Raw genomic sequence first — 12842 nt, 5'->3', positions numbered from 1 at the left:
ATTTGGGCTCTAAATGTAGCGACCGATTACACTGACACATAATGGGCAGGTCTGTTTTCAGACCGGTATTGCGTCAACAGATTTACCGGGGGGATATTCGGCACTTTAAGCTATCGCACTGTACAAATGTAGTCATTACAGTTTGTACATAATATTGAGGGAGTTAGTTTGTTGTGTTACACGATTTTTATCTTCATTAATCTTCGTGCCTAACCATAGTGTGTTGGTTTAGTGAACAAATCATTTCATTTAGATTTTGTACTCATGGTAACTGCTAAAATTCCTAGATATCTGAACTGATAATCTTTTTCATTACTGTTGTTGACATAAAAATCCACTCTTTTTGTTATAGCAGAATGGAATACATGCCAATCATTTACGCGCTAACCCCTTTTCATTGGATATTTTGAAGGGACAGTTTCCCACTGATGCCAATGTTTTCCCCACGTTACCGGCAATGCAGTCTGTATTTAAAAATCGACATCCCTCAAAGTTGGATTACTCACAAATTCATGGGTAAGTATTATTTGGACTGAATATTCATATTTCATTTAGTCGTCGAATTTATGTTGTTAATGTATACAACTGCTATATTTCAAGAGTTGACCAGTAGAGTGGTGTCGTCTGCTGATATACATGAGATATGACTCAGTTTACTGTGGTCAACTTCACTAAATTACTACGTCAGAGACACTAAATGAAAAGTTTGCACGATGTAGGCGCGAACTTTAAGATCAGTCACGAAAATACGTTTGACATAAAACTTGTAGAGTATCACATTACGTAGAGGTATGTATTTGCACCCGTTTGTTGGAAAGAAGTCAGTTGATATAATCCACTCAATTTGTTTCTAGTTTCCCTGTAGTTGCGAAGTTTATAACTCAAACAGTTTCCGTACCCATGTAATATATAAATTAGCTCGTCTACCAGGTATTTGGGTATGAGTTACACTCTAAGCGTGAGGTAATGATGTTATTCGGTTGCTCAAACCAAAGTGGGTAAATGGGGATTTATTAAGACGGAAACAGATATATAATTCAGTAGTGAATTGTGCTTCTTGGTCGTCAGTCAATTTATGATTTTATAAATTATATGCACACACTAGATTATTGATTAGTTGCTAGTTAGTTCATTTGAATTTATCAAGTTATTATAGGGTCCGAACTTGGGACTGAGTGGTACCGATAATATCATCTTTCGCCGTTCTTTCTCTATAACAGAGAAAATAAGTAAACTAAACTCAATTCGAAACCTGTTGAATGGGAGATCTGTGATAGACTGACAGAAAGTGAATAACCACTTTAAATGCACAATCTATAAGGAGAAAATTGAAATTACTTAGTAATAAATAAAAATATTCAACTATTTAATTCACCAGGTACCTGGATATCAACCCTACTCTAAGTGTGACGGCTAGTGATACTACTCGATCGTCCAAACCGAAGTAGAGTGGGGTTCAAACCAGGGGACCTGTTGGTTTAAAACTATTCATCTGAACACAAACATTAGTACTAAGAGCTGCCTTCTCACAAGGAAGGAAGGGGTTAGAAAAGGTCGTTCCTAAAAACGTCACACCCCACCTTACCTCACGGATTTCCGTCTCCGGCTGTAAGGCCTTTTGAAGAACGGAGCTAACACGTTAAAAACTTGCCACAAAAAGGCCGTGCGCGACCGGCCTCGAGCAGTTGTCCTCTGCGCTCTGCAGTCACACTCCCAGGTCGTCAAGACCAACACTAATCCGACTTCCTTTTCAGGTAGATTATTTATTTATTTATTTGAACACAAGAAAATATTGGTACAAGAGGGCACCAAATATATATGCGCTACACAAAACAATGAGAATGGGAAGAGAAAAAGAAAGGTGAGGAGCGTAAAAGAAAAAAAGAACAATAACGACCAGATTAGTGTAAGGTAGTGTAATAATAACAATACTAATCAGTCAGTCAGTCAGCCACAACGTAGGACCAGGCACATATAATAATAATAATAATAATAATAATAATAGTAATAATGGGGTAAGCGGAAAGGTACAACCAGAAGAAATCTTTCAGTTAAGGAAGACACAACCACTTTTTATGAAGAAAGTAAAAGAAGGTTACAGCAGAATCGCCACTGGCTTCTATTCTGAGCCATATCTGATAACGTCTCTAGCCACTGTGTCGCACCATCTCTCGGAATCCAGCTAGGGAGTCGTGAAGGACCAACAGAAGCCAGCCCTTTGCAGATTTCTTTCATATCACGAGACCATGTCATACACTGACGACCTCTCCGCTTTTTCCAACCAGTCTCAGCGTCGACAAATGATGCACGACATGGAATTCTCTGGGACGACATTCGTAGAACATGTCCAAGCCACCGAAGTCGATGTTTCAAGATGGTGACACCAATTGAATTATCATCTCTGTGCCCGAACACACGATGCCGAACCTCTGCATTACTAACATGGTGTTGCCACTGGATGTCAGCAATCCTTCGGAGACAGCGATGACCAAGCACAGAGAGTCGTCTAACATCCTCAACTCGGAGAGGCCAGGTTTCACAAGCATAGAGCAGAACTGCTCTCACCGACGCGTTGTAGATCCGACCTTTAACAGCCAGACTCACATCACGAAGGCGCCAAAGATGGCCCAGATTGGCATAAGCCGCTCTGGCTTTCAGTCAGTCAGTCAGTAACAACGTCGAACTTCGTTCGTACGTACGTATATCAGTTCGAGTTGCCACACCACATTAGTACACAGATACAATTGTCAATTCAAACACCGTAGTGGTAGAGGTAATAAGAGTATAATCAGTAATCAGGAAAATTAGTGTTTGGAGATGTTATTTAAAGAGTATAATACAGTGAAATAAACTTGGGAAGAGAAAAAAAAGAGACAAGGAGGAATAAGGAGATCAAAATTTGGGAGAACACAAAGAGTGTATGCACCTGCTCCATTGCAAACGATTTTGAGCCATGTCATTCACGGTCTCTAACCATCGGTTGCTATCATCTCGCAGTCCCCAAACAGGTAGTCTACACCTACCAACATGACTCAGTCCACTTGTCAGTGACTTCATGGACTTGTGCCATGTTTTGGTCTGGCCGCCCCTTAGCTTTCTTCCAACCTACTCCTATATCACTGAACATCGCACGTCCAGGCAGTCGGTTGTTGGGCATACGTAACACGTGTCCCAGCCATCTCAACTGATGAAGTTTCAGTACTTCATCAATTGATTTGCCATCCTTACCTAGTACCCGTTCCCTAACAACTGTGTTACTTACTCGATAGTCCCAGGATATACGAGCAATATTTTGAAGACACCTATGATCAAATACTAGTAACCTACGAATATCCTCTACTCTTACCGGCCATGTTTCACTGGCATAAAGTAGGACGGAACGAACTGCTGCACAGTAAACCCGTCCTTTGGTTAATAGACGGATATCTCGCCTACGCCATAAATGACGCAAGTTGGTAAAAACTAGTCGAACCTTCTGTGTCCGTGCTGAGACTTCGTCACACACCAGACCACAGGGGCTGATGAGACTTCCAAGATAAGTGAAGCGGTCGACACACTCAATTACTTCACTCCCTATCATTAGTTCGGGCGTCAATGCAACCCAATCCTGAAGCAATATTTTACATTTCGAGGGGGAGAATCGCATCCCGAACATGCTTGCATTGTTGCTTAGAGTGGTCATAAGACTCTGCATTTTGTCAGCGTCTTCACCAAATAAAACTATGTCATCAGCATATTCTAAGTCAACAAGTGAACCTCCCGGCGGAAGTTCAACCCATGGAAATTTAGACGAGGAAAGTGTTATCTCTAAAAGTACGTCGACGACAAAGTTGAACAAGAATGGAGAGAGTCGGCAGCCCTGACGAACACCACTTGAGGTAATCAATTTTGATGACAGTTCGCCATAAGCTCTTACTCGACCAGTTGTGTTCGAGTAGAGAGCCTTTACAAGGTTAATGTACTTCTTTGGTACTCCTTTCAGTGACAAACACTGTCATAGAACCTTACGATCGACAGAGTCGAATGCTGCTTTAAGGTCGAGAAATACTATGATTGTGGGGCGTCTGAACGTGTGTCTGTGTTCTAGAACCTGACGTAGTGTGAATATGTGGTCTGTACAACCATGTTTAGATCGAAAACCAGCCTGATTTTCTCTAGTCTGCTCTTCACGAGCTTTAGTTAGGCGTCGAAGTATTATTGAAGCTAATATTTTAGACATTACATTAGTCAAACTGATTCCTCTGTGATTGTCACAAGAGGACTTTTGTCCTTTCTTAAAAACTGGCACAATCAGTGATTGAGATTAGTCAGATGGGATTGCGTTCAGTTCCCAGATACTACCTATGGCCTCAGTCAATCTCACTGCTAATGCTGGACCACTATCCTTAAAAATCTCAGGCATAAACCTGTCAAGGCCTGCTGCTATCCCACGCTTCAGATTTCCTATAGCTTTTCCAACTTTGCAAAGAATTGGAGGACATACATCAACTTGCCATTCAGGTCGACTGGAGATCGTGGGAAATCGAAGTGCATTTGAAGGCCAGTTGAACTGATCCTTAAAGTGTTCTGCCCATCGATCCAATCTCCTGGATTGAGAATGTATAATATGTCCATCTTTCTCTGAGAGTGTTTCACTAACAGTCGGGTTCCTAATACCGGTTTCATTAACAAGTCTGAACAATTGTCTGCGGTTACCTATTGCCGCTGCCTTTTCCATCTCTTGCTTTCGCTTCCCATCGCTGTTCACAATCATTGCGTAGGCTTCTTATCAGCATGCGCTTAAGCTGACTCCGCTCTTCGTTATGTTCAGAGCCAGATGGGATAAGTTTTCGAGCACCTATCAGTGCGATAGATGCTGCTGAGACCCAGTGTTTCTCCCTAACCTTATGGTTTACCTTACTAGCAGATATCACTGCTGTTTCCACAGCTTTTCGGATATCATTCTACGCTGCTTCGGTGTGGGCATCACTTACATGGCTGCCTAACTGTTTCTTCTAGTTGTTCCTGAAATATATTCTTAGCTTGGCTATCATTAAGTAGGACCCTAAGAGGTTTACTTGCAGCGTCTTTCCTACGCCCAGTAAGACGCAAACAAATACGCGCTTGCACTAGAGCATGATCTGAATCTAAGCATGTACTCCAGAACGAGCGACAGTCTTCTATCGAGCCCCTCCATCGATAGCTGATAGCGATGTGATCTATTTGAGTCCAACGTTGGGACGAATTAGGGGGTCGCCATGTCAAAAGATGTTTTTCCTTATGCTTAAAGTTAGTATTTGCAAGAAACAGGAGGTTATCTGAGCATAGCTGCAACAGACGGTCGCCATTATCTGTTCTTTGAGCCACGATGCTATAAGATCCACCCAGGTGTCTTTCCCTTTCGCTTATTTTACCTACTTGAGCATTAAAGTCACAAGCCACTATTACTACATCCGAGCGCCTAGCTTTTCGGAGAAGGCCGGAAAGCGTTCTGTAAAACTCATCTTTTACATCATCTGAGCTGCAGTCAGTCGGAGAATGGACAGAGACGACGAAGAAGCAACGACGAGTGTTGCTATCTTTCCGAGTCCTTACTGTTTCGTTTAGTCAGACAGCTCACAAACGACTGTCTACTGGGATCCACTCTAAGAGGGCTAGTTCTGCCCTAGGACTCAATGCTATACCTACGCCAGCGAGGCCACGGGAAGCAGAATCAGGGCTTCCAGATACACGAAGTGGGAATCGAGTTGGTTCTTTATTTTGGCATGATGAGGTCAAGTGAATGACGCTACTCGGATCCTGTATGCGCGTTTCGGAGACGCAGCACACATCGATGGCGCGAGATTCTAAAGTCTTAGCTAAGGAAGCCTGCTGTCCTATTTGGCACAGTGTTCGGACGTTAAAAGCTCCTACCTGTAGTTTAGAGCGTGGTTTCAGGAGACTAGGAATAACGTTCGGTGTACTCGAATCGTTTGCCCTAGCGGTGCGAGGTGATAAAGCGATATGAGGAGGGTTAGTCATGGAGATAAGAGAGGTATTAGGAGGCGTAGGAAGGATTTGAATGTGACCACCTTGGTCTCGTGTGCTGTTACGGGTATGAGGGCTGATGTCACTTCCCGGCTGCCTACACCATGGAAGGGTATTTCTTGAGGAACCTGAGAAGGAAATTAGATTGGTGTTGGTCTTAAAGACATGGGAGTGTGACTGCAGAGCCAAAGGGACAACTGCTTGAGGCCGGTCGCGCACGGCCTTTTGTGGAAGGTTTTTGACGTGTTAGCTCCGTTCTTCAATAGGCTTTACCGCCGGAGACGGAAATCCGTGAGGTAAGGTGGGGTGTGACGTTTTTAGGGTCGACCTTTTCTAACCCAACCCCACCCCTCCTTGTGAGAAGGCAGTATCGCTGCAGATGCTGGTTGTCTGAGGGAAACACCTTACTGCTACCACACCTCTGTACAGTCAGCAGTACGACTTCGCCCTTAGACCTTGAGTTGCTGCTTGTAGTCTTACCGTTCTCCAATCGACCTGCCTGGCATGGTAGAACCTACGGGAACATATGTTCCAGTCAATATAGCTCACTTGGGTCATCACGATAGGCAAGCCCGACCGTCGCATCAAGGTAGCAGCTTCGGTCGGGATTCACTATACGTGCATTGATCTGATGCCTAGATGCCCGATCTGAGCATTCAAGTCTCCGGCTAGTACTACAATATCTGTCGAACGCACTTTCTGGAGATCAGTTAACTGGTGGTAGAATTTATCCTTGATTGCATCCGGGCTGCAATCTGTTGGGGCATAGGCGGAGATGACGAAAAGATATCGTTTCTCACGCCGATTTCTTCTCACTTTGATGGAATTCTCTAATCTAACAGCACATAGCCGACTGTTAATGGGGATCCGATCGATTAGTGCTGTCTCGGCTCTAGCGCTTAGTGCGACACCAACGCCAGCAAGACCAGGCGAAGATGCCACAGGGTCCCCGGATAAACACATTTTAAACAAGCTTTTCGAAACGACAGATGGAGAGCAAATTTGTAGTACTTCACCAGAGTCTTGAATACGGGTCTCGAATAGACAACAAACGTCGATATTAAGACTTTCCTATCTTTAAAACAATTAGTCCCTTTGATAAATTTTGATAATCTTCGTCTTCTAATATCATTATCGAAACTTTCCTATCTGTTGTCCGACCTGCATAAGTGTGCGAACGTTGAAGGCAGCCAGTTTGAATGGTGCACGTAGTTTCAGAAGAACTGCTTCAGTATTCGTATTTGGTGGTAGCATATAATTTTCAACCAGGCAGTGACTCGAGAACGTTTAGATAGAACCGAGTTTCCATCATAGGCGAGCTGCTGTATAAGTCGAAAAATAAGGATACACAAAGTGGGAATAAAAGGGAGTGAATAAGTGACGTGGTAAATAATAATAATAATAATAATAATAATAATAATAATAATAATAATAATAATAATAATAATAATAATGGTGTGAATTGTTTGACTGTTAATCGAAGCGTGAATAGAATTTTCAGTAAATATCGTCATTTTCATTTTATTTGTGTGTGGGCTGTGATACTGCCCGGGTGGCCAGACCGAAGCAGGTGGTTTTCTTAGAGGGCCACACCCCAAGCCTTTGACCTAAAGGTCTGATCCACAAGGCAGTGGAGCATCATGAGGAGATGCAGTGCCATGGTAGCCGGTGACCAACGATTGGTTCATACGCCATTTGTTCCCTTAGGATACTGGAGACCATGTGCACCATTGGTTTCGGTATTCGATCATAGGTGTCTTCGAAGCATTGCTAGTGTATTTTGGGACCACGAAGTAAGGAATGCCTGGGTTAGGAATAATGTACTAGGTAAGGATTGAAAACCGATTGATGAGAAAGTTAATCTTCAACTGAGGTGATTGAGACATGTGTTACGTATGTCCAACCACCTCCTATCTCGATGAACGGTGTCTTCTAGCGTAGGAGTAGGGTGGAAGAAAGTTAGGGACGTCCAAATCAAAACCATGTGCACTATTGATTTGGAATCCGGTTAAAGCGCCGGACATTCGCTTGTCATCCTCATTGTGGTGAAGAACACCCTCGCCGCGGGAATGCAGCGGGTCTAACTTCCCTAGCAGAGGTTTATATGCGTGGCCGTGTGAGAGCATTTAGAGAGGGAGGTCAGGCCCTCTTCTCTCTTGGCTGTACCAGGGATTTTGGGGTCAGGTAGTGTAATCTGGGATGCATTTTTCTGGTATTTGTTAAAGTTGGAAGCCTCAAGTATTTGATTTATTTAATTCAATATTATTTTGCAGTTTAGCATTTATGCGAAATCAGTGCATCCTTCAACAACAACAACAACCTGTTGTTTCACCTGTTTCTTCAAGTCAGCACAATCCTTTGATGTCACCTCCGAGCGTTCGTGGAATAATGTTGCCAAATGTCCAACCCAATAGTTTTCCGCTTTCATCATACCTCTCACGTTTTCCTGTTCAACCAACAAATATCGAGTCGAAACAGTCTGTTAGTCTATCATCAACTGTTATACCGTGTTCAAAACAACCAACAGGATTCGTTGCTCCACTCGAGGAAGTGTCCATAGATAAAGAAAGCGACCCAAACAGTGGTAGTTGGATGACAGACTATGAAGCAATTGGTGTGTTATTGATTCAGTTGCGTCCTTTGATGGTATCTAATCCCTATGTCCAGGTCAGTTTCTTATTTTCTAAATGTTTTCAATTTACTACATTTTTAGTTGATTATGTGATTCTTAAGTAGCACAGTTGCCTGGAAATTAATGCCTCTACTCACTGAATGATTTTGTTGACCGGATCGTTTATATGTCTTTTCATTTACTGTTAATGAAACACAGGTGTAGTTCTTAGCACTTGATGAAAATTAATTTCTGAAATCGCTTATTAGTTAGTTTTGTAGTTGATTTCTTAAAATCATAGGTCACATATTTTCATGTCAAGGGGGATTAACATAAGGTACCAAGAACCATCCGGGTTTTTGATGATATTCATTTCTTCAATCGTTACCCCATCACTTATATACAGCAGAATGAATCACCACATTATTAGGGCTATGCGGTAATAAAAATGTAGTTCAAACTTCTCCAAATATCTGTTTAGTTAATATAATTTGGGCAAAATTTTCTGTTTTGAAACGTCTTTTAATATGGTTTTAAAGTTGATACACCATTTATTTATCATCGAAATGATGGAATTTGACATCAAAATGCTCGTTCTTTGATATGATTCATGTAATGTAAGTTCAATGAAATCCCACTTGTTTAAAACTCGTTTCAGATCATTTCCTTCAAGAATAATTTGTGTTTTAACTTCTGATGATTTTGGCACAGTTAAGAGTTTCTTCAGTGGTTAATACGAATAAATAGTTGTTTATTTATCTCGAATTATGTATTCGAATTTCATATAACCAATTGTCAAATTTTGACATTTATTAATTAATCGTTGAATTCACGGGTCAATTGAAGCTAAACCACCATAGAAAACCTGGAAGCACTGGACGGCCGTTTCGTTCTAGTATGGGACTTCTCAGCAGTGCGCATCCACGATCCCGCCTCGCAAGATTCAAACCCAGGACCTATCGGTCTCGCGCGCGAACGCTTAACATCTAGACCACTGAGCCGGCATCCAATGGTGTTAATGTCTAATTTCAACCAATCCACGAAATTGCGCCACCATCCACTATTATCTTCAGTGAGTTACTATCTCACAACTGACCCGGTTGAATTCCACTGGTCACTGCTTCTCAGTAGAACTCCAGGAAATACCTTTTTGAGACCGTCTGTAGTTGGCATATGGTGATTATAATCGGAGAGGGGTTTTGTGGATATTATAGCAATTTAGTAATTGAAATCATGAGTCAATGGAAGCTAGACCATCATGGATGCGCACTCCTGAGGAGTCCCATACTAGGACGAAATGGCCGTTCAGTGATTCCAGGCTTTCCATGGTGGTCTAGCATAAATTGAAACATAAATTCAATTATTAAATTACTATGATATCCACAAAACCCCTCTCTGATTTATTAATTAGCCTATAATTTATCATGAGTAAATATATTTGGTTGTACGGCTTTGAAAATAAGCTCTTTGTAAATGAATTTCTTGCTGAGTTAATCATTTTATTATTCAGAAGGTGTTTTTAGAATTAATTGTATCGCATGTTTGTGTCTTTAAGACTATAAATTCCCATCGCTTGTTTATTCATCTTCAGATCAATGTCTCTTTTGATTTTGAACTTCTGAAGCCTAGTCGTTTCTATCTTGAATTAATCAAATGTATCAGTGTCCATAACTGAGTAATACCCAGAATATTGATTCTGTTACCAGTTATTCCATCATTTGACTTAAAATACATTGCTGCTTGGTATACTGTAATTCAGTTAATTTCTGTGTCACAAATGGTAAATGTAGTGGTTGTTTTATTCAGCCAAATTTTTAATTTAACAGTATAGTAGTTCCTCCATTTTGAGACATAATCTCACCATTATAGTTGTTTTAACTTTCCAGGTATACAGCAAAGTAAAAATAAATAAAATCAGAAAATTAGCTAATTTCTAAGCTTTACTTTTGTTTAGGTATCCATGTATTGCTCTCAATGTACCTGAGCGTTTTTCTTTTTTCGTGAACAAGTCTAGTGATCATATTGTATACTGATTCGTTATGCAAGGACTACTAATCATTATTTCTCTTGCCAGGATTATTATTTCGCATCTCAATGGTTGCGACGAATGAATGCTATTCAATCTAAACATATTTCAAAAGTTAAAATGAACACTACAACTTCACCAGCAACAGTGCAACTTCCTATTCCTATACCACTTGAAAGCTTAAGCGATTCCAATTCACCGTACCAAGTAACTCTGAAACATAAACTTGTTATTCCTTTTCGAGCTGTGAATCGCCATCCTAGTTTTGACCAAAATATAGATGAAAATTGTGATAGCTTAGAAAAGAAAAGTGCATGCTCAGAAACTCCTACTTCTGAATCAAATAACGCACTGGGTCGTCCAACTAGATCCAATGTTCATCGGCCCCGTGTTGTAGCAGAGTTATCACTAGCGTCCGCAATTTCATCTACTGCAGAAACCACTTATCCCGTGATACCAATAAATAATCAAAAACTGAACAAAAACGTGAGTCACAAAACCAAACACCACAAAAATATTCACAAAATACTGAATAAAAGAAATTGTCATGATTTTCTCTCTGTGTGTATATTAACTCATTTATCAATCTCTATGGGAATGTTGAGTATTTTGTATATGGGGTTGATTTTGTGTTGATGATTTTTCGTTGTAATATTGGTGTTTGAATGTTTGGTGAATGATGATAATGGAGAGCACTGGTGTTCCCTGTTATATTTCCGTTGTTCAGGTTGTGTGTGTTTTGATGGTTTAGTTTGTGTAATGCATGTAAGTACTCTCAACCAATCCACTTGTTGCTTGTTAACATATGTGGGTGTAATGAGAGTGACATTGATGGTTGGACAGATTTCTCGTTGGACGACGATGTTAATTTGCGTAGTCGTGTTCCATGTTCTGTCTACATGATGATGAAGGAGTGTGTGTTGTACATGTTTTGTTTTGTGTGTGTATGTGAATGTTGAGTATTTTGTATATGGGGTTGATTTTGTGTTGATGATTTTTCGTTGTAATATTGGTGTTTGAATGTTTGGTGAATGATGATAATGGAGAGCACTGGTGTTCCCTGTTATATTTCCGTTGTTCAGGTTGTGTGTGTTTTGATGGTTTAGTTTGTGTAATGCATGTAAGTACTCTCAACCAATCCACTTGTTGCTTGTTAACATATGTGGGTGTAATGAGAGTGACATTGATGGTTGGACAGATTTCTCGTTGGACGACGATGTTAATTTGCGTAGTCGTGTTCCATGTTCTGTCTACATGATGATGAAGGAGTGTGTGTTGTACATGTTTTGTTTTGTGTGTGTATGTGAATGTTGAGTATTTTGTATATGGGGTTGATTTTGTGTTGATGATTTTTCGTTGTAATATTGGTGTTTGAATGTTTGGTGAATGATGATAATGGAGAGCACTGGTGTTCCCTGTTATATTTCCGTTGTTCAGGTTGTGTGTGTTTTGATGGTTTAGTTTGTGTAATGCATGTAAGTACTCTCAACCAATCCACTTGTTGCTTGTTAACATATGTGGGTGTAATGAGAGTGACATTGATGGTTGGACAGATTTCTCGTTGGACGACGATGTTAATTTGCGTAGTCGTGTTCCATGTTCTGTCTACATGATGATGAAGGAGTGTGTGTTGTACATGTTTTGTTTTGTGTGTGTATGTGAATGTTGAGTATTTTGTATATGGGGTTGATTTTGTGTTGATGATTTTTCGTTGTAATATTGGTGTTTGAATGTTTGGTGAATGATGATAATGGAGAGCACTGGTGTTCCCTGTTATATTTCCGTTGTTCAGGTTGTGTGTGTTTTGATGGTTTAGTTTGTGTAATGCATGTAAGTACTCTCAACCAATCCACTTGTTGCTTGTTAACATATGTGGGTGTAATGAGAGTGACATTGATGGTTGGACAGATTTCTCGTTGGACGACGATGTTAATTTGCGTAGTCGTGTTCCATGTTCTGTCTACATGATGATGAAGGAGTGTGTGTTGTACATGTTTTGTTTTGTGTGTGTATGTGAATGTTGAGTATTTTGTATATGGGGTTGATTTTGTGTTGATGATTTTTCGTTGTAATATTGGTGTTTGAATGTTTGGTGAATGATGATAATGGAGAGCACTGGTGTTCCCTGTTATATTTCCGTTGTTCAGGTTGTGTGTGTTTTGATGGTTTAGTTTGTGTAATGCATGTAAGTACTCTCAA

General features: G+C 40.6%; 1 protein-coding gene across 1 annotated transcript in view; it reads left to right on the top strand.

The window, feature by feature from the left end:
* The window catches only part of MS3_00010316 (uncharacterized protein), a 57163-nt gene that overhangs the window by 6036 nt on the left and 38285 nt on the right, over window positions 1–12842 (top strand). Inside the window, exons 4-6 of the mRNA XM_051218678.1 lie at window positions 353–516; window positions 8280–8673; window positions 10692–11129. Of these exons, the coding sequence (XP_051070600.1) occupies window positions 353–516; window positions 8280–8673; window positions 10692–11129 (996 nt within the window). The remainder of the gene's footprint in view (window positions 1–352; window positions 517–8279; window positions 8674–10691; window positions 11130–12842) is intronic.

The sequence above is a fragment of the Schistosoma haematobium genome, chromosome ZW (assembly GCF_000699445.3).
Source record: "Schistosoma haematobium chromosome ZW, whole genome shotgun sequence".
NCBI lineage: Eukaryota > Metazoa > Platyhelminthes > Trematoda > Strigeidida > Schistosomatidae > Schistosoma > Schistosoma haematobium.
The sequence above is the reverse complement of the archived record's forward strand: the minus strand, read 5'-3'. Positions and strand labels throughout refer to the sequence as shown.